The following is a 27,414-nucleotide window of genomic DNA, read 5'->3' as shown; positions in this document are numbered from 1 at the left end:
ATATCCGGTGGCGGAGTCAGTGAGACCTTCTGTGCGATCTGGCTCTTTTCGTCTTTCTCCACTTACTGCTTGCGCCAACAGCAACAAAAGCTTCAAATTAATGAGAGAGCACTGGCTTTCATGATGCGCGTGTTTAAAATCTTTTCCAGTCGAGTGCGATGCGCGCGGCGCGTGTTTTCACGTTCAAATCTGATTTAACTAGCGATGGTTGCGCATTGTGACCAAAGGAGTTTATGAAAATGCGTTTGATCTCTTTGTGAGGTTTGGCAGAAAAGAGCAGCGGAATATTTTTCTATTGAAAATCGCACGCACTGCCCCCGTTTTCCGCTCCAGGGAGTGCTGCATTTTGTTCCCAACAATGCGGCATATAATGAGGGCGTGATTGCCATCGCGCCGACTGGTCTTTTGTTGCGCATTTTGAGCTGGAAAAATACTTTTATTTAGACAAGAATGGAACGTAGAGGTTGTCTTTTTGTTCAAAAGAACAATGGAGCTTTCTGATTGTACAAAAACACCTGGTTTGTCTTTCATTTACTCTAATTTTATTGTTTTTTGATGTTTCAGAGTAGCACATGTATATATAGAGAAGAATAAATTAATTTTTCAGCTATTTTACAAGAGGACAGAGTGCCGTATTTTTGCCAGTGTACAGCTACAGGTCTATATAGTCATTTTACCTAAGGGTAGAGAGTTCGACGCATGTGCCATTAAATCGATTCAACAACAGTAGACAAAAGTACGCATATATAAATGTAAATTTTATTCCAACGATCAACAAAATCTCGACATCTGAGGATTTTCTATGCGCTATTCAGCAATCCATTAAAAAAAAACTACATAAACAGAGAACTAGCGATTTTTCAAGCGGAGAAAAGTCGTTCAAAGTCAAAAGCAATAAGCATAGTTTTATGCGACATTCTTGATTCTTCCCAAGGACGTCCAGAAATGAGTCATGTGATATTTTTCCGCGACAGACACAAGTAAGCATGAACTATGTCACGCTGATTGAATTCCTGACGCATAAGAGGACAGTTAACTAATTAACCACTCAATATTTGGTCGTGAAAGCTTAAAATTTATCGAGAGAGCAATTAATACTCCTTTGATTGGTAATAAGTGTTTTCAATCTCATTGTGCGAATTGATTAATATCATTTAGTAGAGAAATGATTAATATTTGGTGGGACTGTGGATGCAGTGCGCGTGTATTTATCGACGAAGATTAAAATTTGAGCTCTTAAATGTCTTGCATACTTTTGCGATTAAAATCTTTGAAATTGTGTGTTTGAGGGAGTTGAACCTTCTACTTAACATCGTACAATAGGAAATAGGGCTCGAAAGTTTTACTTGTCTCGTATACAGAGTCGTGATTATTTATCAGAGAGGAGCACACACTTCATGTTCTCTCTCGTTATTTATTCCAGGCCATTAAAATAATGTTTCGGCTTTTTCGGCAGAGCAGTGGTATCAGGTTAATTTAAAATTGACTTTAAAAATTGATAAAAAAAAATATGTAAGGAATTTTTGTGTCTTTTTAGCAGATTTTGTGCAAAATGAAGAATATAAATAACAAGGTCTGAAGAAATTTTTCAAATTTCCTCCAACAACTATAAACTTTTATGAGCTCGGAAAACAAAAGAAAGACATCAAAACTATTTTCAACACACTTTGGCAGAAATCGCAGAAATAAAAAAATCCATCGAACAGATCAAGTTTCCACCGCTCTGCTCTTGAGTAAAATTCACCAACATATCACAAAGTAAAAGAAGAGAAAAGTGCACATATCCAGTGTCCACGCTCTTCCAAAACGGCGCCACTGTAGCGGAAAAGGGCCTCCCTGAAGATGGTCGTCAGCTCGGAGAGAGTTTATAAAAGATCATCACACGCTTGTCTAAAACTCTCGCAGCAACGTCGTCTGCAATAACTTAAAACTCCAACAGGTGGGAGTCCTGATAGAGGCCCGCCCCCGGGGGCGGCCCCCGCGCTTGCTGAGACGGGCCGCGGGGGCCGCAGGCGAGCATCCACTTCACTGGCCGTACCCGTAGCCGGCCGCCCACTGTCATAAGGTGTGGTAGTCCTGCAGCAGGGTCACGTCGCCGTGGTGCGCCGCCCCCAGGAGGCCGGCGCTGGTCGCTCCCTCGGCGCCGGCCGCCGCTCCGGCCGCCGTCGCTCCGCGGGCCATCAGCTGTGACTGGTATGCGGCCGCGGCCACCGCCGCATTCGACATCACCGTCGCCTGTAGACTGGCCACGCTCGGCTTCACCTCAGGGTAGCCGGTCAGCTCGGTGTGGTGCCCGCTGGACGCCTCCTGAAATCAAGCGAAAAGAAAAATCGTCAGAGAGTGACATCAAATTGTGATGAAAATATTTGTTCATCCTGAAGAGAATAGCAAAATAATTATCTGTAATCAAAGTGAAGCAAAAATTTAATTTTGTTGGGAAATATTTTAACATCCAAAAGCACGCTGCCAGGGAATTTCCTACAAAATATACGGTCAAAATTACAAAAATGTCTGTCCCCTGCTTTACTTCAATTCGAAACATTTACTTGTCGCCTATTTTATAATGGAAGTTAATCTTGAGCTCTAAGGCTACAAACGTTGAAGAATCACACTTTTTGGATACAAACTTTTATATTTAGCGTACTTCTGTAATATTAAGATATGGTCGACGCATTAAATAATCGCTGGAAAATGAGAGTGGTCAAAATTCTTGACGGAGACGACAGGGTGAAAAAAAATGACATTCATCGTCTGTTATAATTCTAATTGTTGGACTATTTATAGGATTTGACCTATTTTTCCTTGGTTATTATGTTTGTTGTATGCATTTTATTCCAACCAATAAGCAGGATCATGCAACAAAAAGGACAGCAGAATCATATATTTATAGCATACTTATCCGCCAACGCAGCGGCCAATTAAAAAATCCCAACGGGTTTATACATTTCAGATTTTTTGTGAGAAACCCCCCGGCTAATTTTATACCTACTTGAACGTGGAAAGACAAACAAACACATCTCGTCGTTTTAATATCCTGGCGATTGTGGACTAATTTATATATCAGATGTTTACGAGCTATAGTGAGAGGCAGAACTTTCCAGTCATGATGGATATCAATAAAAAGACATATTTTAAGATACTATGAAAAATATAATAACCCAAAAATTCATATATTAAAAAAAGGTTAAACATAATGCGAAATTAACAGTTTATCCCCATCTCAATTTTCACATTGCACTTCTAAAACAACCAAATAGACTTTCGCAACTAATTTCCAGTCAAAATATTTTGCGGTATATTAAATTAGTAAAACTTAATTCCAGATTTCTAGAGAAAAAAAGGTATTAGCACACCTCTGGCTCATACCTGGTTGTTGTTTTGGTCGTGAAAACGAGTGCTCGGCGCCGGGGCACTACGTGCCAATACGAATTTCACGCCCGAGAAAGCGAGAGGTCAAACCAGTAAAGGCCTCCTATCGAAAAATAGCTTGTTGGCCAGTTCCCGTCGCACCAGACGCATAAAAAGTGCCCGTTGAAAAAATATTTTGTGTGGCAGACGATGAGAAAAAGAATGAGAAGATGAATTTCGTCCCTATTCTATGTATAAAAGATAGATATCCGCAGGAGTCGGGGGCGCAAATTGACATGCAAGTAGCTGTTTGATAATTTGCAAATAAAAATTTCACAAGCAGCGCGACGCCCAAAAATGATCCTGTTTTGTCAAATAATAACCAGTTTGTCTTGTATTTGCCATTTGCATGATAAAAAGCGGGAGAGCTGCGCGCGGTGTCGAATTTCGGCTCCTCTCATTTTCATCTCGTACTCTAGCCCATATACCGTGCCCCCTGAAAGAGTGAGTGTGTGTATTCGGTGCTAACGGGGTCCGCAGGCCAAATCGGCCGTGTTGATCTCTGGGCAGCGGAAAAGTCCGGCAGGCGCATGATTGATGATGTCGGCGGCTAAATTAACATCGGTTTGCCCTAATCATCGCGCGGCCGACTTGTAATTAAAACACGCATCGCGGGACAAGGGCGTGATGCAAACAACTCAAATTGTATTTCTCTCGCCGCCGCGTTGCCCATTTGTTATATATTAATACGTGTTGTGCCCATTCGGCTGAGTCACGTGTCGAATTATTCATCTTGTCGTAATTTTTCTCCTGACGTCTCATCTCTCAAAACAAAGGAATCGAAAGCACAGGCTTCTAAATAAGCTCGCAGTGCGCCGCGCGTCTGTCATTGGCCACTTCGATTTTGAGAGTTTGCGCTTCATGTGACAGTCAAGGCATGCAGGCCATGTTAGACCAAAGACGCTCAAGAACGTGTATAGAGAAAATGTGCACATTCATTCAGCTCATCAAACTAATCAATATTTGCTTTTGACAAGGGTTAATGAAAAATCCACATCAGGTCAAGTTTCTTTCAGATTAACCGCGCTCACCCCCGTCACATCGTCAGAAATCCTCAGTGAAAATACAATCTCTCTTAGAAAATTTGGATAGAGCTTTAAATAAACTCGCGGGCACAGTTAAAAATTACAGATTACCTGAGGAAAAAAATTCGTCTCATAAACATCTAAAATACCAGAATTCTTTTTTACTGTTTGGTATATTCGGACAATTTGGTACAGGATCAATCAGACTGTGAAATAATAATTAATTTTTCAATTTCCGGTCTGTATCATAATATCTCTCCTAATAAAATTAAAAATATTGAAATAAAATAGGGCTCACCATTAGTCCCCTTGTGTAGCAGAATTCGTCAAGCTTGTGTCTTGAATCGACGGACGTGGGCGTCCTTGAGGTCAAAGGACCAAGGACGCTGCCAACTGACTGGGGTCCAGAGCTCGAGTCTAGGACGGATTTGTGGTCTGAAGCGTCGATTGAATCTGAACTTGAGTCCAAAGCTGCACTGGCCGCCGCTGAACTGTGACCCTTCTCGCCGTCAGCTGCTGAACCACGGCCACTGCTGAAACAAAATGTGATACAACATATTATGGTTTTTGCGTGGATCCAAAGCTTTTAAGCAAACTTTTTATTCGATGCAAGACAAGGCTGTGCAGGGGGAAGTATAATTAAAGGCGAAATAATCCCTCAATGTCATAATTTCACTCGACTCATGATTTAAATTCTAAAACACGGAGCGAGCTGTCTGCAGGAAATGCAAATATAAATCATCGGCCGAAGCGCGCGAAAACAAGGAGCAATTATTATTATTATTATTATTACTCGTGGCCATTAAACTCGAACTGACTGAGTTACGAGACGGGCCCTTTTTAATTAGCTCGCGAATTTGCAAGCCCGAGCCATACGTTATGCTGGCAAGTGGCTGCTACGAGCGAGAGCAGAGCAGCGCGGATCATCAACACCTTTGGCAGTCACTCGGCCGGTGATTTAACCCTTCCCCTGGGCGTTAGTCTATTTCAATAAGCGGCAGGCCTGTTATTACCCGCGGTGCGCCAAATGAATTCGATAATGGGGCTGTTGAAATAATATTTTCTTACACCAGCCGAGATGCGCAGATACAAAAGGCGGGCCGGCGATTTTTGTGCAAATTACAACCGCCGAGGAAAATTGCTCCGAGTTTTCTCTCCTCTCTGTCGGCCTGCGTGTTTTGTTCGCCGCCTTTTAAATAATACACACAAGGGACGATATCACGAGGAGAAATCGCAGCCGAGAACGCAAACAACAAATTGGAAATCAATAAAATTGTGGCTATCATAAGAGGCAATCTTTTTTTAAGACTTGAATTAAAAGTGAAACTCGCACGCTTACACTTATTGAAAAATTAGATTGATGATATGATAAACAGCAAAATAACGGCGTTTTGGATCGCCGTCACCTGCATTTTTATAGTTTGACAATGGGAAATGGGACGCTATAATCCACTCAAAAATTGGAAGTTATTCTAACACAACAAACAGAAAAGGGTTGAATGTTTTTGGTATGTTTGTTGTTGTAATATACAGCAAAATAACGGCATTTTTACCCAAAGTTTTTAACACTTTTCTTTTAATTTCTTCCTGAGATTTTTTGTTTAACACAGAGGTTTTTTAAGCACTTTTAAATGTTTTCGACTTTTATCCGGCGGTTGGCGTGGCTCGTACACAGTTGGCTGAGTCCTCTTTGCATGACAGGCTTTTCCAAAAACTACTTGAGGTCTTAAATTTCTACAGGCCCCAATTTAAAAAAAAACACTCTACATTCATTTCTAGTGCCATATGGTTTTAAATCCGTAACTATTCTTGTAACTGCAGTGCTCGCGTGGCCAAACCCCTAATTGGCTGGTGCTTGGAGCTACTCTGGTGTAAATCACGAGGCGTTTTCGTTCACCGCTAAGGGAAATGGCAGGAAACAAAATTGTGTTGATGAAAATGAAAAGATTAAATTATCTCGGCTGGATTGGAGGACAAACTTCTTGTCGCTCAGCGGACGAGCAGGAATTCCAGCCCAATTTTTTTTCCGAGGCGGCAGCAGCCAGCTATATAGCTCTGCTGGCTGGCTTTGCGAGAGCTGAGCGAACGCGCATGTTTTTCGTCGTCAGACGCACATGAGCCGTGTTTATCGCAGGGATAATTATTAACGCGCTGTAAAAAAGCAGGCTTAGCAAAGACAAGGAAGGCCTGTGAGAGGCTGGAGGAGGGCGTCGGGGGCCGTATCAGGTTTCACCACATGTGAGTGAGCGAGAGAGAGAGAGAGAGAGAGAGAGAGAGAGAGAGAGAGAGAGAGAGAGAGAGACCAGGGGCCACCCCCTCTCTGCATGCGGGGCCTCCATCCATCCGCCGCCGCTGCCGCCGTCCAGACGAGCGCAGCCTTTTCTTTTCCAACCGGCTCTCTGCCCAGAATATCTGCTGCGTGTATATTGAGCATAAGTGAGTAGGCAAAGACAAAGGAGCCGTGAATGAGGTAGACATAATGAGAGGAGGAAATTATTTTCCTTTTGATGCCAGCATCCCTATAACGAACGGCGACAACAGGTTGATTGGAGGAACATTGAGAGGGGCGCTTGGCCGTTTTGTCTTGCGTTTTCAATGTCGCTATATAAGCTTTACATTGTTTGCGAAAATCGCTCTTGGGAAGTAGTCTTCATTAAAGAAATTCGCAAAACTCTAAGTCCTGCAGACAATCCAGTGGAATTTGAAAACACTACTTCTTTTAGTTAAAAAAATCTACCCTTTTCACGTTAATTAAAAAATTGTTATATTTACTGCGCGCAATGCAGTATTCGTTTGTTGATTTAGCGATCGATTCATGGAGGACATTTAATTTGCTACACATGTTGAAAATCTTTAGTTCTGTTGCTATGCACTTGCCAGTAAAATAAATTAAAAAACAGTCACAATGAAGAATTGTGAAAATTACCATCCTAATGAAAACAGCATTTCACTCGTGTACAGATCGACGTATCTGTCAAAGTTAATCATTAAGAGACGCTCGCGATGATTTATTACAGGTGGTATAACAATACCGGATCAGGAATTAGACAGTTCATAAATTGTAAGACAAGCTGTTGCTCAACTTTTGAATTCTGATTCAGCCAGCATTATTTAAGGAATGAAAAATCAATATTTTTCTTGCAATCAAATTATTCGTCTTTGGTTGACACAACAATTTTCATTTCAGGCATTCTAAAGATTTTGTTTTTTAATTTTCGGGATGATCGAGCCACAATAGCCAATAACCATTGAATTAAAAATCCTTGTCAAATACTTTCAAAGGAGAGCTGACCAAAAAACCGTTTTTTTAGGAAGCTAAAGATTTTAATAAAGTCCAAGATATATGGTCTATTATTGTCAAAAACTAATAAAAATGGGGGAAAGTAAAAAGGAGTGTAGTTTTGCCACAAAGTTAACTGAGGACACAAATTGTTCCTGGGGAATTACTTCAGACGATCACATAAAAATGTTTGTAAATATTTAGCGAAAAAAATAACAAAACCAGAAAACAAAAATTTTAAAATATAATGGACTGGGAGAGTTCCTTCTGTTGACTAATTTCCTTGCGTCCGCAAAAGAAACCGTTGACTCAACACGAGACTCTGGACAAAAGAAAAAGTCAAGCAGCCGCGTGCAATGTCTCCAGCCTTCAGTTGAGGACAAAGGGCGAGCACAAAGCGAAAGTTCACCCTTGCTTGCAGCACCCCATTCAGCGGGGTGTGAGAATAAGTCGACTTCAAAGCGGACCGACGCACAATTGCTGCAAGTACCTGGGCACCAATGACACCGACTTTTCGGCGCAAAATTCGTTTCCGTCGATTTGCTTTTGGAACGCGGGCCACCCCGCGGGCCGCTCGCATGATTATCGAATATCGCAGCAGCCGCACAAATTACACCGAACAGCAGAAACCCATCAAATTAGAGCGCACATGAGACGCTCAATTGACTTTTCAAATGGATAGCGTTTCAGCTAGCATGGAAAGTGGAGAAATTACAGTAGGGCGCTCGAAAAGCCCGGCCGGTATTGAGTTGCCGCTCGCTGGCTGGGCCGACTGACTGACACCCGAGACGGCCTCATTGTTGAATTAATGACACGCCGCTTTTTTGTCCGAAAAATAAATCAATTTCCTCCTCCACCAGCACCTTGACGAGGCGAATGATGATGAATTATTTTCATGATTATACGCGTATATTTGTGCACACACCGTTTATATACGTTGGAGCGAGAGTGTGTGTGCGCGTTGTGTATTTTTCAGGTTGATTCGGATCGAGTTTCAGATGCATCCATGTCTCTGCTACTTATTTTTCGTGAGGGTTGCGTGATTATGTCTGTGATGCTGCTGGATGGATGGCTGCTCTTTCATTGCACTGCGCCGATGTACACGTACATATCTATACGTATATGGGCCGCTGCCACTGCGCTGACTATCTTTTTAATCGTATCAAATATCAACCTTTAAAGGACGCCATTATTATATTTTTATTCATTATGAAACAAACAACGTGAATGCACGCTGCTTCTGCTTTATTCTTTCTCTCCGGCTGCTGCTCTGCCGTCGCTTTTTGCTCCCTTTTCTCTCTGCCGTGTGTTTCTTTTCCCTTGCCATCCACTAGCCAGCAGCGTTCGCGGTTGTGAATTTTCCACGACGGCCATCTTTTCTCACGGAGACATTGATTTTATCCGACGCAAATATGCACAGAGCTCCACGTGAGCTCTTATACGTTTGACCAAATTAAATTATTACCACATATAGGTGAAGAAATCGGTTTTCTTTAATCTGTGTCAAGTTAATCTATAGGTTATGTGATTATACTTTGGTTGATATCACAAAGGCATTTGTCATAACAGACTTCATCAATCAATTTTCCGTTGAGTTTGCTCATTTACAGTGGCCAATATTTTGAAGTAAGATATTGAAGTGTAGCTTTGATCTGCATGATCGATTTACAAATGTTTTTTTGTGCTAAAAACACATAATTATGAGATGACTCAAAGTTATTGAGCTGTTTACTCTGCATCTGAAGGTCTCCTATAATGAAGGAGATTTTAATTTATCTTGATCTTGCTTTGAAATATCGTATCATATAAAACAATAACAATAAAAGGTGCAAAAAAGACAACTACTGTTTGGCAAAAGTTTAAAATGAAAACCTGAATGAATTATTTAAATATTTTGCTATAATTAATTTAATGCAATGAAAAACAGCTAAATTTTGTTTAAAAAGAAACAAATTGATGTTAGCTATATTGCTATTTTAATCTACAATGAAACATTCAACCAACTGATTTATTCCTAGCGCCCAAATGAGTTTTGAATATTTTATTCCATTTGATCTTTTGTTAAATAAAAAATTCAATAAACCAACGTAAAAATTACTGGGAGGGTGAAACCCATCAAACTGGTCAAATTCCCGTCTGGCAACATTCCTCAAGCGCACAACTCGAATCGATACTCACTTCAGCCCAACGCAGCTGTGCCTCTTTTGGTGGGAAAATTACGAATTTTCACGAACAGCTGTCCCTGCTTACACAGGGATTAATCATTTTCTGTCTGTGCTCTGTGGTGTGCGGTGCATATAGCACACACGCATGCAGATAGCACCTCTCTCTCACGTGTGCACATATTCATTTCATGTCAAGGAGCACTGAAGCCGGACAAATTTTGGCTGTGAGCAATTTGTGTGTGGGAGAGGACAAGCAAGCTGGGGGATCATCGGTAGAGCTTCTTCCCTTCGGCTGATTAGAATGCACGGCTTTTTAATTTGGGAGCAAACTGAGCTGTGGCGCGAGTTTCGCTTTGTCATAATACGCCGGCGGTCGACACCGCATAAGCCAGGCCGTAATCCGTTTGTTTTCCCAGCCCCTGATTGGGATTTGTTTTTTCCTTGTGGATGAAGACCAACCAACTACACACATATCAGCAGGTCAAGGATGTGAAACACTACGAAAATCCCTTGAGTTAGGGTGACAGCTATATTAATCTTTTTGACAGGTTGGCCCGGATATTTCTCAACTGGGTATTTTTCGGCCACTTTCGTGTGTTTTGTATTTGTGGCTTTAAAATGTAATAACTTCTAATAAATTCAATCAAATTAGAATTTTTCCAATTTGAAGCATCTATAAATAATATTTTTCTTGTCTTGCAATTAAATTTACAAAAAAAACCCTTTTTAATGCAAAATAATGCTTGCTAAATTAAACCACACAATCTAATCAATAATTAAAAGATTATAACCACTCATTGATTTTTTATTTAATTATATTCCGCATTAGTGGAAATAATGTATTGATTGTTTAATTTTTTCCAAGGAAATTATTTGTAGCAAACCAAAAACGATAGTTTGATAATCTTTTGAAATTGATCCGAGTGTTTAACAGCGAATTGATTGCCTCCGTCAGATTGTGAAACTCATTACGCAGTGACAAACCGACCCCCCTGATTGCGAGTCAAACGGCGACACAGGTGCGTCTGTCACGCACGATAGCACCGAGGTCGGCGCCATTCCTCTGGCTCGCAGATCGTCTTGTCTGTAAGCTATTCGTTCGATTCGCCAGCAGGCGCGATGTGCACACCAATAATTTATCGCAACAAACAAAGTGCAAACGACCGTTCTGCTCTCAAAACTGCGTGTGCATGCACATGCAGCGCGATTTCCATCTCGTGGCGGCGGGCTCATCGGCTCCACGCGCTGTGTGTACTTTTATGAATGAAAGGCGCGGCCATGCGATACCCAAGCTGAGAAAAAGTGCATACACAAGTGCACCGGGCGAGTATCCAGTTGCAGCTCCGATTTCAAAAAGCACCAGCAGCAGTGAAAAGATGGCTTGAACAACAAAACGCGCGCATGCACTCCACTTTAAATGACCTGTGAGATAAATACTTAAACAAGTCCAAGCCAAGAATCAGCAATTTTATATTTTTGTCATTTCGGTCGAAACCAAAATTCAAATTTACCAGAAGCTTCTGTCTGCTCTGCCAAATAATGCTTGAACAAACGTGGTATGTTGGCTGGCTACGATGATTTTTTTAAGTAGTAAAAAAGCAACTAAGGATAATTTAAAATTGAATGAATGGCTCTGCTCTGCGCGGAAATTAATTCTGGATGGCCACCTTAATGTAGTAGAGAAAAATTCCCGAGATTAAAAATTTGAATAACACATTCTCGTAATGTACAGCGGCTGTTTCGGCCTCGCACGCGCTTCATCAGCAGTACTTTACCTCAACAAAATTCATAACCACAATATCAGCTGCGGAGAATTCTTAAATCAGCGATCCTTGGAAACGTCCGTCTTTCATTGATGAGTAATATTAAAAAGAGTATACGAGTGAAATTTTATCAACCCCGCCAATCACCTTCCGTATGATTTAACCCTCCCATACAAAAATTCTCAAGCTAAAAATGATAATTTTGACATTTATATTCAATTTAGCGCTTCCTGATACAAGTCAAACCAGGAGAGTTCTTCAAATTACCTTTCCAATTTCACCAGTTGCCATGATGGCCCAGCATAAAGTGAATTTGAATTTATTTTTTGCAAAAGCTTCCCTGCATTTGGCAAACTCGATTTTAATTTCATTTGGAAGTTTTCTGACAGCCTTTGAGCCAACTGCGATCAATTTTGAGAGAGATTAAAAGACGAGTGTCGGTTCCACAAAAAGAAAATTATATGAAAAGCGCAACTCGTAATAATTAGATGAGATGGTAGTTTCTGAACAGCATAAAAGATAAATCGTAGAATCATTTTACATTATTTTACACCACAGTCCAAATCTATATATAAGATCCCTCAAACGCTGTAAATAGGCTTCGTTTGACATCCTACTACCAAGATATTTTTAATCCAACTTTCGTTGAGTTTACACGCAGATAGGTGTACATTCCAAACAAATAAATTTTCTGAGGTGTAGAGTGCACTTTATTTTGCCTAAATTGGTATTTTGGGGACGAAGCAGTTGAAGGAACTGCGAGTCGCACGCCACGCATCGCCTAATGGTGCAGTAAAAATATGAGCGCCGTAAAAAGGCGCTTCAAAAGAGTTTGGTGTTTTTAGCAGTGCGTGCCGGCATGAGTGACGAGTCTCTGCTCACAAACCATCGGGAGCTACTTTTAGTCAGTCTCGGGCGGGCGGCGAGTGCGAGAGTTTAAATACGACTTGCGCTGCTGGGGAATGAGCTCTTAACTGCTGGCCCATTTGATCTAATGTTTTGAGACACGTGAGACGGGGCTCTCCGGGTTCGAGCGGCACACACAGAGACCAGAGGAGAACTCTACACCAGCTCGGCGATGAAAATTTAGAGCGTCTATTTTTAAGATCATTTATCTCGGCAGCCGCGGAACAGGCCGCTACGTGCATCATGACTTTGAGCCCCCTTTGCTTTCTTTCTTTCTCTCTTTCTCCGCGACTTTCCGTCTTCCCTGCGCGCGCGGCGGTATCAAAATCTCGGCGCTAATTGCATCCGCGTAATTGCGTCACGCTCGCCAGCTCATTATCCCGTCCCCGAAACGTATCTCATCGCCTTTGCGCAAACTTTGTGAGCGCTCTGATTCATTTTGGCACGCTCCTCATTGCAAGTCAAATTAATCGTGCAGGCTAAATCACGCACGACTCTATATCAAGTGTTGCTATTCGCCTCGCCGCTGACAGAGTGCTCAAGGGGGTTTGCAATTAGGCCACTGATTGATTCCATGTGATTTTTCTTTCGTTAAACTCTTGCTTTTTGTAGACAAAGGTGTCATCATTATCCATTGAAGTTGCTTAAAACAATTATCCGAGATTTGAGTTATGTCAGATATGCAACACCATGACATACGTGACGCGCTGGTTGCCTATTCTTTAAATGTGCCACGGTTAAAAACACTGCAGGAAGTATCATTTTTTAAATTCAATATTTGGTTTCAGAACTATTAAGGTTTAGTAAATTTGAGTTTTTGCAAATTTAAAAGTTGATCGTGCTCTGATCAGGCACTTTACTATACCAGAATAGGTAACTGATACTCTCACTACTTTCTGATTCCAATATCCTGCTACCTGACACCATTCACACATTAATTATTCACAACAGAGACTTTACTATTTGCACGGCTCCTGAAGGTCAATTTTTCGCTATAAGAAATTAACATGACAGTCAATTTGCAACGCGAAATATTTCCTTTTTTAATTTTATCAGGAATCATTTCATGCTAGAAATTAATATTTTAAACTTGGTTATTAATTTACAAGGCTGGTGTAATTTTTGCAATAAAAGAGGAAAATTATGCAAACAGTTTGATTCATATGATAGAAATAACTTTAAAATTAACTATGTAGATCGCAGTGCTAAAACCGAAATCATCCACCTCCAGCAGACTTGCAGATCCTCCCGCGTGGTGTGCCTGCTGGGTTTCGAGTTTCACCGCGCGAGCTGCGTCGCGATGGAAATAAATTCCGGGTGCAAAACAAACAGCGGAAGAAAGCGCCGGGAATGCTGCGTTAACTGCGTGCCTTTCGCCGCAGTCGCTTGCTTGGGTTTTTAAGGGGCTGTTTGCTGCTGTCAACGCGGCCCGTTTTTTGACGTATCGGACGTGAAATTTATTTTTATGTGTGCGTTTTAGCGGGGGGTATCGGTTTCAGTGCGCAGGGGGCCATGTTAGAAGATAGAGCAGCTCTTCTTCGCTGGCTCACATGACGTCTATAAAAGATCCCGGGGCTGGTGCGCGCTGATGCTGTGACACCAGAATATCTCGCTTCTCATGCGAGCTGCTCTATCCGCCGCTAGTGTGGCTGCTGCTGTTCACCAGATACTCTTACTGCCCTTATTCTCGGCCAGACTGACGCGCTAGACGGGGGATTTTTTCATATTTGCATATGCAAAATCCCGGTAAAGTTGCAAATTCTATGTGTAGCTTGTAGAGTATGAATTTCTCCAGTCTAATTTTCCAGGAATATTTTCCAAAAATACACTGGTTATTAAATCCCTTACTTTTTTATTCTTTTTTAATAAAAGAACCTTCAAACCCCCCGACACTGACCGTTAAAACATTTAATGGTGCGTTTCTATAGAACCACCCTTGAGTCATGCTAGTGTAAAATAAATCACTCATCTTCTACCGCAGTGAGAAACAGTTATCTCAGGACTCTGAAGCTGTTGATGATTTAATTACAAAGGCAAGGATTGCGCACCGATTCTTAAAATAAATGTCGCAACTGCTGCACCTTAAATTATTTTAATTGTGAAACGATTAAGCGAGCAGCAAATGTGTCGCGTGTGTGTTGATAATTTTACACTTATCCCTCTCGGCGTGGCCCATATGCCTGTGCAACAACCGCTCGGATGTTTACTCATACCACACACTTCTATTATAATAGAAGTGCTCCTCATCCGGGAGCTTAATTGCGTCGCTTGATACAATTCTAATTTAATGCTGCCAATAAGCGGTCGTAAATTTCATCAGTTTGCATGCACGTGCCCAACATGGCTTTTGGCTTAGTTACAGCAGGTAGAAACGGGGCTTCTAGAATCGGTGATTATAGGCCAGCGTTGGTGTTTTTGCAATTGTTTCGTTGTAAACATCAAATGACGCAGATAGTGACAGTTTAAATAATGGTTACCCAATTGTTTGAAAATGTTTTTACATTTTTCGGAAATTTGTAAGAAACTGTTGATCTATAAAACTTCGGCAGGTAAAGTATCAAATTCCTCACAAAGTGTGCAGACAGCCCATCTCAGGTTCCATTTGTCTTGTCAAACTCAAAGCAGCAGAAAACAATATTTTTCCGCTGGAGCAAGCATCGAAATTACCGATCGCGGGGCATTGATTTTTGCCTGATAAAAAGCTCAAATAAAGTATCTGTTTCGCAGCGCACGAGGGTCACTTGAACTTTCGATATTGGTCCACTTAAGAAACTATGCAGAGGCTGGAAAAGGCCATGCCTACTCGATGGGACGAAATTGCGTTCGTAGTATTTTTGTGCGCGGGCCGCATTGTGTGTAGGCGACGACGAGAGGCTCTCGAGGAATTCGCCGTGCGTAATTGTGATCCGATTGTAGTAAACAAGCACGCAAGTCCATGCATCGCCAGCAGACTGGAAGAATAACAACGCGCGCGCCTCTCTTTTGTGCAATTGTGAAGGGAAAAAGGGAAAACCAGCAGCCCGACTCCTTCCTAAGAGGTTCTACGTCTACGCCTGCCTGGCCCCTCAGGAGCACAAATAAAAGTGCAATTTCACGCAAAACCATTATGCATAAATAGCAAGATAGATATAATAAAATTTTTGTTGACTCTGTCTTATACTCATTAAAACATTTTTATTGCATTTACTTGGAATTTTCCTCGTTTTTTCGTCAAACACAAGCCAAGGCGTTTTAAAGAAACAGGATGGTTTATTTAAACTATCAAAATTAAACCAAGTTTTATTTCAATGGTGTTTTCTAAATTTATTTGTTTTGTTTCTTAACAAAATTATTTGGCATGTATACTCTCTAACAAATAATGCCCTTGATAAATATTCCTAATTGTATAGCTTGGGCCAGTGTCAGTTGTGTTGGTAATTACATGTTACTATACTTAAGAGAAAAACTATAAGCTCATCAGATTGTTAGTTAAATATTATCTGATATATCATACCATATCTCCCAATCTCTCTTTTCACGAAATAACAATTGTATATACCGAAGAAAAAAATCTACGCAGCAGATATGATCTCAATTTCACCGGTAATATGTATTTTCGCAAACCATTTCCTGAAGCTGCTTATACAGAGTGTATAATTCATGTCTCTACTCACGCCGGGTGAGAATTAAAGTGCTGTTAGTTAAGTAGTGCAATTTCACACAGGCCGAAATGTGCCAAAATTACAGAGCTACGAAATGCTCCGCCTCGGGCGCGGATAACATTGGCCTGTAAATACTGATCGTTTCTGCTCACTCGCAACAGAAAATGACAGGGTGCGCGGCTCTCTGTGTACTGTTGACAGCCTGGCGAGGCGATCGGTCAAAATTCCTCATTAGGCGGACACCTTGAGACCAATTACGGTCAAATTATTAAAAATATGTAAATAGAGGACCGGCGCAAAAGCCGCCTTTGGGCGAAATGCACGAAAGGGATAATTGCATACGTGTCTCTGGCGTGCCGAGAAACCCAATTAATTAAAGTGCCGCTGCGATTGGACGATCTCGCAGCAGACGACAAACTATAACAGGTTTCAGGCATTATTGGGGACAAGGTGTGAAAAGTCTAATTGCTGCGCGCGGTGTTTATACATAGGTGAAGTAATCCCTTGGTGTGTAATTTTTATCCAAGATTGCGTTTAGGTATTTTAATACGCACATCCTCCGCTTACTGCTGGAGCCGATTAATGGCTCTTAATTTATGCTCTCTCGCTTTTTGCCACCGGCAACTCTGCTTTTTAATTAATGATCAAACACTCTTTGCCGGTTGTTTGCATTTAATTATTATTTGGTGCCAACTTGCCAAGTGTGGTGAGAATAGAGTAACACTTAATTGCTACTTTTCGGCTGAGCATTTTCAATCGTTTTTATATGCTGATTAGAATTATGAAAGAGTGAGAAATTGAAATAGAGAAAGACTTATTTTAACTGTAATAACTAATTTGACTGCATGTTTTTCAAATTAGGTGTAGTTCGAAATATTGTTCAACTTTTTTAAAGCAATTCAATAAACATTTTTCCAATTCAAACAGCAGAGTTTAAAAACTGGACTAAAGTATTTCTTAAACAAAATCAACGAAATAGAATTAAATATTAATACTTTGAATTTCCCAATGCGTATTTTATGTCCTTTCAGAATTTTTCTTTAGAAAAATTTCAATAGAGTTAAAAACAGGCATTAGCTATAAGAATTAAAACTAGCCATACTCCTGGTGTTTCAAATTGTTGTGGGTGGGAAATTGAACTGCAAAAACATTTTCCTCGCGTTATCGTGCTGAACGGAACGAGATTCATTATTTTGGCTGCTTATAGAATTATTTACTTTTTCTTTTCTCCTCTTTTTGATTTGTTCTCAGAAAAATGAATGCATATTTTCCATCGATTGGTGATTTAAAATCGAAATCCTTAGCAGAGTTCATTAATATTTTAACAGATGCTACCATACACGAAAGTATGTGACAAAAACTTATTCTTCGAATTTGATTTCATGCCGCATTCACTCATGGAACAAAGCAATAATTGCTCGTTTGTTGTTTATTTATTTTCAATTGTTCTGTGCTACTTTTCTGCAAGCTCAGGTGGATCTGAATGGCACAAGGGGCCTTGCCTATGTGCAATTCGCATTCCGCTGGCTGCTCGGCGGGCGCTCTCTTTGAAGAGGCTCGGGTTCAAATCTAAATCTGGAACATGATCGTCTTCTCGCGTTTCAAGCCAAGAGCATTGCACCCCGCGCGCAGAAATAATAAAGTGCGTGCCCTCGAAATGAATGGTAGCGCACATGCTATGCAACTCGCGTCCACATGTCTTTTTCCAAGCCGCGCACATACAACACACGTGACACGCACAACGCATTATCTCTGCTGGAGCAGATGAGTCCCTTATTTGTTTTTTTCAACTATACTTCTGCGCTTTTCCTTTCTTTGACGTGAGGAAACGGTCTTCGTTGGGATGACCGCAGATTCATCCAGCGCAGTGACCGCGCAGGAAGCGATTTGTTTTTCTTTCAATGCACCCGACCAGGGGGTCATTAATGGGCAAATGTTTTAGTGTGTATGGTGACCAGATGTGCTGAGATAAGTTGCAAGGTTTCTGAAAGGAACAGCTTATAATTACTTCCCCATCTGGACATGCGAGAAAAATATCACGTTGAAAGACTAACAATAAGTATCTGCGCTTTGGAATTAAAAATATAATTGTCACTATTTACCGAATTCAGTTTTGTGAAGAACTGGCATGTTTATATTAATTTAAGCGTAGGTAGACGGCAAATTTTTACCGTTTTCAACTTCAGTGTGTGGTATTTTAGTTTATTTTGTCCAAAAAAATAGACTATAAAAATAATAAAACAGTACCAAGCTATAATGAATAATAAAGTTTCACCAACTTGACGGCAGTTTTGAATTAAATGCTTGATTTATTGATGGAATAATTCGAGTCTGCTTCCAACATCGTATATACTTTGTGACGGGAGAACTTATTTTGAAATAAATGAAATTTCCAATTTGAGACAGGAATTATTGTTATTCAAAAACAGTAAAGGATTGAACTGGGTTTAGCAGGATCATTCCTCTTTAAACAAAAAAACAATATTTTAAATTAAACTATTTTAGTTACTATTAGCAACCGGAACTAATAACTAAACAAATAAAAATAATACATACTTTAAATTTATTTATTTATACCCAAAGAGCATCAAAAATATTAGAAATATTTAAGCTCAAATGCATTTTTAAGGCTCAAGCAAAGTCTTATGCATTTCCTATAATTAATAGTACACTCGTTTATTTTTGCTTTATATATAAATAAGGAAAAGCCTACTTATGAAAGTTAGAGCAAGAAAAGGAAATAAAGCTTGCAAATAAAACGTGAGCTCGATCAATTAAAAACAAAATGGATTTTTTTGCCTCCTGTCAAAGTTTATTTGCAAACAGACCTTTATCGATCAGGATTGTAAATGAATATAAAAAATAGTGGCAAGCGCGTGCCTCGAACATGAATCTATAAGCCAGACAAGGATCCCAAAATTCGGTTGATCATAACAAATTTTAAAATAAATAGTACTTTTTCAATTTTTTTTCCTGGAAAACTACATTTAAGCTACTTCTCTGCTAGAATTTAAAATGACATAAATGAGCAAAACGAAGACGTATAGTCTTCCAACAGCTTTTATTATAAAAAAATTCTGAAAAGAGAGCTGTGCGGAGGGATGAATGCAAACTGTTCTCCCCCAAGAGAATATTTGCCAGCACTATCAGCAGCCCTTGTCATCGTGTTGTATGTTTTATTAGGAAGGCGCCCGCCCGCCGCTTGATTTTATTTTCACCGCCTCCGCGCTGCTCCCCCATCGGCAAGCAAGCACACATATTCGGTCTGTTTTCAGCGCAGGGCGTGTAATTAAATTCGTGCTCGTTGTCGGCAGCAATTGAAGGCTTCATCTGATCATCGCTCTCTCTCTCTCTCTCTCTCTCTCTCTCTCTCTCTCTCTCTCTCTCTCTCTCTCTCTCTCTCTCTCTCTTTTAATATAATGTAATAGTCCCGGCAGTCTGCTCTAATTATGTTTATGCGAACCGCCAAGGGTGCATATTTTATCATATATATACGTGCTGCGCGGCGCGCCGAAATTGCTTTTCATTTTTATTGCCGATTATCTCGGGCGAATTAAACAAACAAATGCTCTCTTCCGGGGAGGCAGAAAATGGCGGTTGGAATTTTTAATGCCACGCTTTTGTTTGAGATAAATTTCGGGGAATGCCGTTTTTGCTTTGACCCAAGCAGCCCAGCATCCGCTGTATGGATTTACCACTATATACTTTATGCCGCCAGGTTGCTGTAGCTGATTCAATATTTTCTTTTACAATACAGGAGGCAGGTGTGGTTTGGAGAGCTGCTCAAAACAAACAGAACCCAACCTTGCAGCTGAATGACAGAATTTCCATCATACACACGCTTTTTACAGCTCACAGAAAACACCAGACGCCGATCATAAAATGTCATTTTATGCGCGCAAGTATAAGGAGATCCAGCTCGTGAGAAAAGGAAGAGGCGGCTCATTAAATGCCCCTTGAATAAATACATAAACGACACCGAACACGCGGATTTTTGTGCCGCCTGTAACTCACCGTCGCGGCTCGGATGCGGTCATTAATTCCTTGTCCGCACAAATATAGCAGTCATGTGGCGGAAAATTGAATTGCAAACTTTCGAATTGGGTACATACAGCTGTGCTTTTCACTAAGTTTAAGCCTGCATTAAATTTCCGCCCGTTGACTCAACTAATCAAGGCTGTAACCAACCGAAAAAGAGGCGTTTTCTCCATTCAGCGTCGGCCAATATTTGCCGTTGGGCCACACAAAACGTGTTAAAAGTCGACTATTTCGGCAGCAGCTCCCAAAAGTTATAATATGCTGTGATGTTTTATTTATCACTTTGAAGTTGGAAAAAAGGCGGAACTTGCCAACGACCGTGCTAAATCCAGTTTGTCTGCTTTCTGGTCTGGACACATGCGTTCCCCGAATAAAATTTGAGCTAAAAATTAATTAAAACTTAATTTTTATTTTTAATGAAAAATTGCAACGCGAATGGTTGTATAAAATATTTAAAGCGAAATATTTAACATCGATTATTAAAGCAGCTAACAAAAAAGTGAAAACACAACTCTCGTCAAACTTTCCTCTTTCCTGGTTTAAATTTTAAATAATTTTCGACCAAATTTTTATTTCAGGCATTCAATGACACAATTCGATAAGAACCGTCTTAAAATAGAGACTTAAAATTAGCTTGACACGATTTTAGATTTTTTAATTTAGCTCTTATTCCCAAGGTTCAATAAGTTTTTTTCCTTTTTTCCGGAATGCTAAAAAGATTTTAAAATGTCTCCAATCTCAAACAATTTACTACAAATCCGATGGTACTTGTTCTTTGAGCGCTCTTAAGATTTCGACTCTTTTATCGCTTTATCACCCTCATGAATAGCTCTCATCAGAATCGATTAACGAGACAACGTGTCGACGAAATGGAACATCTTGGATTATCGCAAATGAAAGAAAAGAACCCTCGGGAACTACTCGCTGCCTCGTCAAATTGACGAGTTTGACACTCTTCCGGTCACGGTCCTTGCCCCCGCATGCACACAATCGAGGGGTGCGATCGCAGCTCTCGCATAGGGGGTTGATTTGCGCTTACGACTCCCATTCGTGCGCGGCTGGCCCATCGATGCATATGGAACCGGCAATATCCGCCGCGCTGTTGTAATGACAAAATAGGGGCGGAGCACTCCATCGTCGCTCAATTTCATTATCCACCGCGCGCACACCACGGCCTCATCAAAAGAGCCATTTTGAGCGGCGATTTCGATTGAAAAGGAGCAGCGGCAAAACCACTTCCTCTCCAATTTCTCGCTCTTTGCCACTTCCTTCGATTTAACTGCCGCCGTAGGCGTGAGCCGGCTAATGTAACATTTTTCTAGATTGCTGCAATCACAATTTGAGCAGCGCTCGTGTCATTCGCAAAAAAATTGGAAAAATCGCGCATTCGTGAGCAAGGGAAGGAAGTCACTATTTATCGCTTCAGCAGCTCATTCAGAGGGGGTTCTATTCAGAATTTTACGATCTCCACGAAATTTTGTTCAGAATACAAGCATTATCCTGCGTCGTTTATTGAAAAAAGACCATGTATCTGCTGTGCGCATGCTATAATAAAGATTATTCTGGTGTGCTTCATGCAGCTATAGTGGGACTGAAACCAAGGTGTCTCATAAATCGAACCCGAATAAAAGGAAAGAAAACACACAAGAAATGCGTGTATTTTTTATCGCGATGTAGGACAGCATTTTTAACAACTTCGTCAAGCAATAATTCTTGGTTTTGTAACCTGAGCTGCGGTCTTATCTGCCGGCCGGTTGGAGGAGGACCACCAAACTCTCTTGTGACTGTTTTATTGTTTGATCTCTGACTGACCCCCTCCGCATTAAGACGCATAAATAAAACTCGTGATAAAGGCAGGCACCAGTGCCGTTTGTGCGTGCACGTCTGTCGCGGGGTGAACCCACATGCAGCAGCAGCAGCAGCAGCAACTGAGCGTGAGCCGATCAACTGCAAAAGATGCTGCGCTAGAGAGCAAGAATAAGACACGTCAACTCAGCAGCACGTGACGTCACCAATAATTGAATAGACCGCATCAGCAAGCCGCGTTCATCAGGAAATTGTTACTTAAGGCAAATTCTTTTTCATTCATATTCCAACTGCGTTTCGTACAGTCGACCAGTTTAGCTTATACATATACGTTCTGAAGAGGCGGAGTGTTTGGACGACACTTCATGACAAGATATTGTTCTGCGAAATGTTGTTAACAACCGGTTGATTTTTGGATTTAGCAAGAGGGAAACAATTATAGGGAGTAAATCATCCTATATAACATTTATTGTCTCAATAGATATTTGTTGTTTGAAAATCGCTTTGTAAAATATGGGATGACATCCTGTAAATTCATGTCGTTCAGTTAGAACAATTAATTAAGTGCAGGTGCTTTTGAATTTGACTTAATGGCTCAACATTTTGTTACCAGATAAAAATTAGTTTGTTTTCTCAGTTTTAATTCAGCTATGCCATTACAAAAATTTAAACTGTCATGGCGATGGAAGGCGTGGGCTCTTAAATATTAAATCTTGTGTTTCCCTTGGTAAAAATTCATTTTCATCATGGATATAATATGTCTGCCCTTGAGGTTGACTTGAAAAAATTCATCAGGATAAAGGTATATTCCGATCAACAACTCTGCATGATAATTGCAATAAATTTCCATTCCGAAAGGCCATCTATCGAAGCAATGATAATTGGTTAGCTGTCTCGTTTTTGCAATGGTGAAGCAATCAGTGCGATGCCATGTGCGCCCTGAAAGTGTCACTCGATACGCATCCACCCATCGCATACGCACGCTAATACATAAACCTTTTTTAATACGCACCGAGAGCAAGGCTTATGATCTGATAACGGGCAATAACGCAGAGCACATAATATATACATACTTGATATAAAATAATCGGCTATAGCAGCCGAGCGTGGAGCGCAACGAGTGCTGAGAGAGAGCTGCGCGCTTTTATTATAATCGAGACACCATCTCGACCGCCTTTGTCGCCACCCCATTCATTTCGTTATCAGCACTCCATCTTAAATACGCTCAGGCATAAATCTCTGTGAATCAACCCACATTACTTCTGCGATAATGGTACATACACGCAGATCGCGGCGGCCGGCAGCTGTGCATTTCGCTGCGCGCATCTGCATTTTTTGCCAGAAGCGTTCCTTTGTTAACGCGCGACGAGAGAAAAAACGCACCAAACTAAATGCGATTTGGAAAAGTTTATAGGGGAGACACGTTTTTTTGCCATAGCTGTGTTAAATAATTGGCGGAAAATCTTGTGAGACCGATTTTTTAGCTTGGCGTCAAATTTTGCCAAGCAGGAGAAAGGAAATTGTCTTTTCTCTCTCTGATGGCTCTGTGTGTTTGTTATTGTTACCGAAAATAGCGCCGTAAACACATCAAAAGAGACACACACTCGCTCCCTCCGCGGTCTCAACTGACTAGCTGCGAGGTCTCCTGCAGACTAAAGCCAAGCTCCGCTATAGTTGCTTTCTTAATATTTTATTTTTGTTTTTAGACTGGGGCCATTTAGTCTGTCAAAGGGTGAAGGATTGAGGACTTGTTGCTTTGTTCAAAGACAGGCAGGGCGTTTGTATTAGGATATAATATTTCATTTGATTTCTTTTTATTCGTTTGATAACGAGTTCAAATGAAAAAATAATGAAAAAGAGCTTTTATTTGCTTACGCCAAATATGAGCAACGTGATATGAATTTATGACATAATGAGTTTATTTTGACAGTTTTGAATTTGTGAAACAGAAATTGTGGATTTGGTGCATGTTTCATTTTTTCGCATTAAAATAATCAGGAAAAGTCCCCGGAATATCATGGGAATTCACTCGTTTGTAAACATTTTCGTTGTGCTTAACAAATTGCCTACGCAGCAAGGGGCGAGAAACTTGAACGCCCGTTGTTGCGCCGGCACGAGCCGCAACCCTCAAAACAATTAATAGGTCGTTTAATGAAAGCGTAGACTGACCTGTCCTTCTGTTCGGCGGCCCTATCGCGTTGGCGCCTGTTCTTGAACCAGTTGCTGACCTGCGTGGTGGTGAGGCCGGTGGCCTCAGCTAGCTCGCGCTTCTCCCTGGGCGAAGGGTAGGGGTTGTGCGCGTACCAGTCCCGCAGCACCGACCTCGACTTCTCCTTGAAGCAGTAGCTGGTCTCCTCACCGTCCCAGATGGTCCTGGGCAGCGGGAACTTGCGTCGCACCCTGTACTTGCCGACGGCACCGAGTGGCCGTCCGCGCAGCTTCTCGGCCTCGATATAGTGCGCTTTGAGCCACAGGGCCTGCAGCTTGGGGTGGTTGTGCGGCGAGAATGTGTGGCTCTCGAGCAACTTGTACAACTCCTTGAAGTTGCCGCGGTGGAAGGCAACGATTGCCTTGGCCTTGAGCACGCTCTCGTTCTTGTGCAGCTTTTCGCACGCCGGCAGCGACCAGAGGAATCGTCCGAGGCGCTCGATGTTCCCGGACTGCTGCAGCACCTCGCACACGCACGCCACCTGCTCCTGCGTGAAGCCGAACGAGGGCAACATTGGGCTCGGCGAGTGCGGCCCCATCAGGCCCGTGGGGTCTGACATCACGATCATCGGCTCGCTGGCTGCACGGCTGGACGGAAGGCTGGCTGCGGTGATCACTGCGCGGCCCGTGTGCACGCCGGGGCCGCTCCGACTCGTCTGGCGGCGCGAGCGCCGCTCTGCTCCGCCACCGGCGTACGGGGGGCCGGACGCTCGCAACGTTGTCATGGAAACAGCGTCCACGAAGGAAATCCGAGACCTGAAAAGGCGTGGCCAGCAGGCAGAGGGCGGCGCCCGGCAGACTCGCGACCCCATGCGTTCTCCGACCGACGCGCCGGTGCTCGCGGCTCCAACGCAGAGTAGGTGTTGCGATTCGCTCTGGAGTCGTGGCTTCGATGCTCGCTCAGCTTTCTCGGGAATTTATCGGTCTCGTTTTCGAATTCAGGTTTTTACAGCCGAATGCCGCAGACGCAATGGCAAATTGAAACCGTCTGAGCAGAACTGGAGGGTCTGGAATTCATTGAGAGGAATGTTTTTTTTTTAAATTTGGAGTTTCTCTTAATATTTAAAGCAAAATCCTTTCTGGCCTTTTTACATTCATGAATAAAAGATTATAATCTTTTGATGTAAGATTTTCGCAATTTTAAATCCTAAAAATCATTCAGCACAAGGTTGTGAGATTTATATTTTTGTAAAAAAAATCTTTTAGCATGAGAGCCAAGCAATTATTACTACAGGAAAACAAGTGACTGACTATTAATACCCTGCCCTGGAAGCCGAAGTGAGCCCGCAGACTAGCATAAATCATAAAAACACATCTCAAAATATCACACAATAAAATCTTGCAGTTGTCACATGTGCCTTGCAGAGGGAGGGAAACTGCACCGCCGAACAGTCTTTCAAAACGGGTGATTTATGTATAGTAAAATTATCGTTCATTCCACACTTTTACGACGCGAAAGTCAAACACGTTTTTACCCAGGTCGTCGCCGCGGTGCACGCACCCCAGGGTGATTTGTGTCATTGCGTCATAGTCGTCCCTTCTAGGAGGTACTAGCTTTTTAAAGAACAGGAGGTCCGTGTAGACTAGCTGGCCGGTACAGAGAGGAGATTTTGTTGGTGCGGCGGCCGTGTATATATAAAGTGCAGTGCCCTATTTTGCACTCTAATCATCTTCTCCGTGTTTGTCTTGTACGAAAGGTGCCACGCTGGTGTCCCTTAGAACAATTTCGGCTTGACGAGGGATAGGTAGGCGACTCTTTTCACACTATGCGTGCAACCTCGCAAGTTGCGGGCAGCGAAGCCGAGAGTTTGCGCCTCTTTTCTTCCGCTGGACGTCGACGTGCGGTGGTTCCAGAGGTGCACGCCGAGCAGCCGCTCGGAGTGTATATTTTAATTTTTTATATAGTTTAAATTCAATAATTTGTGTCTTTCTGGTAACAATTAAACAGTGACAAAAACCGAAATTTCATGAGTATTAACGCAGAATAAAACACGAGCTCTTATTAAGAGTCCCCAAGTAACTTTTCCTTCCTTCCATCCAGAACATTAAGTATAAAAGGATTATAAAGTAAATAAAAACCGTACAACGATATTAGAAACTTTTCAATTAGACGAAATTCATTGGTGATCAGAAATTATTAATCATTGAATTTTTCCTTAATCGCAGGATAGCGCTCTGATTGCACTTTAAAAATTTGAAGGACATATTTGCTTTTCTCTATGTGTATAGTAAAATTATCGTTTTAAACTTTTCCGTGGCATAAATTCAAATTTGCAAAACCTTATCAGGTTATTTTAATTATGATGTTTTGATTTTATTTTCTTGTAAAATAAATGGTTGGTTTGTGTAGAAAAGTGAAACAAATGATGAAGATTTTGTTCAATGCGCCGGATGAATCCGTTTCAATTTATTTCGAAGAACCAACAGTTTATATGTCACTTGAAGTTTGAATACTGTACAAATTGATTTATTACTGCATTGAATAAAAATTTCGAATTATTTGAATTTTACCATTTTTCGAACTGCGATAAAAGTACTATAAGCCGCTAATATCAAATCGTGAACGTCTGCTTTTATTGTTCATTAACAAGGAGATCAGGAAAACAGGAATATTTTTTGCTCAATATACGTCGTTTGGCCTCATAAAAAACAAGAAAGTCGTGTTAAGCTCCAGAATAAAATGCAACAAAGTCCTTTAAACTGCGTTTAGATTATCTGGTTCATTTTAAATATTGAACATGGAGGTTGAAGAAAAATATATAATTTTTCATGTCGGGGTAAGTCCGAAATTATCTCGTCACATCCACCGATCACCTTAAAAATGAGGTTGACGTTATTTTTCAGGGATTGGTTGAGGTGACGATTAGCAGGACGCATGTCAAATCTTTTGTGGTAACACCCTACTAAAAATTTCTACGAGGCAATTAAATCGAATCAGTTAATTAAGTTTTAAAATTCCTTTTTTCTCTAATTCATAAAGTAAAACAAATTTTTTACTTTCAGAACAATTTTAATAAGCGTCTGTTTACACACTCCTGTTAAATAAATAATTAGTCATTCATTATTTGTACTTTTCTTTGATTGATATTTCATTAATTTTGTTTTTTGTAAATACAATAGATTTTTTAATTTCTGCATAAATCGTCTTGCTCCTATAACACAGGACGTTTGTTT

General features: G+C 41.2%; 1 protein-coding gene across 2 annotated transcripts; it reads right to left on the bottom strand.

The window, feature by feature from the left end:
* Window positions 1-519: 519 nt before the first annotated feature.
* LOC135939540 (homeobox protein six1-like) lies at window positions 520-25,067 on the bottom strand. 2 transcript variants are annotated; one of them, XM_065484003.1, is made up of 3 exons: window positions 24,202-25,067; window positions 4,732-4,966; window positions 520-2,307 (listed from the first exon to the last, which is right to left on the bottom strand). In XM_065484003.1, the coding sequence occupies exons 1-3, from the start codon at window positions 25,050-25,052 to the stop codon at window positions 2,059-2,061; spliced, it is 1,335 nt and encodes a 444-aa protein (XP_065340075.1). In that variant the 5' UTR covers window positions 25,053-25,067; the 3' UTR covers window positions 520-2,058. The 2 variants fall into 2 exon arrangements, with proteins under 2 accessions (XP_065340075.1, XP_065340076.1); XM_065484004.1 differs by having other exon boundaries at window positions 4,732-4,963.
* Between the last annotated feature and the right edge of the window lie 2,347 nt (window positions 25,068-27,414).

Source organism: Cloeon dipterum, chromosome 3 (assembly GCF_949628265.1).
Source record: "Cloeon dipterum chromosome 3, ieCloDipt1.1, whole genome shotgun sequence".
In the NCBI taxonomy this organism is placed as follows: domain Eukaryota; kingdom Metazoa; phylum Arthropoda; class Insecta; order Ephemeroptera; family Baetidae; genus Cloeon; species Cloeon dipterum.
Note: the sequence above shows the minus strand (reverse complement) of the source record. Positions and strands in the feature narration are given on the sequence as shown.

What these genes read in the sequence shown, in the direction of transcription:
- LOC135939540 (XM_065484003.1), bottom strand. Translation starts at nt 25,052, where the DNA reads ATGGGGTCGCGAGTCTGCCGGGCGCCGCCCTCTGCCTGCTGGCCACGC. An exon ending in GCCGCCGAACAGAAGGACAG is followed by an intron (nt 4,967 to 24,201) that starts GTCAGTCTACGC and finishes ATTTTGTTTCAG; the next exon opens with CAGTGGCCGTGGTTCAGCAG. An exon ending in GCTACACAAGGGGACTAATG is followed by an intron (nt 2,308 to 4,731) that starts GTGAGCCCTATT and finishes GCTTGATTTCAG; the next exon opens with GAGGCGTCCAGCGGGCACCA.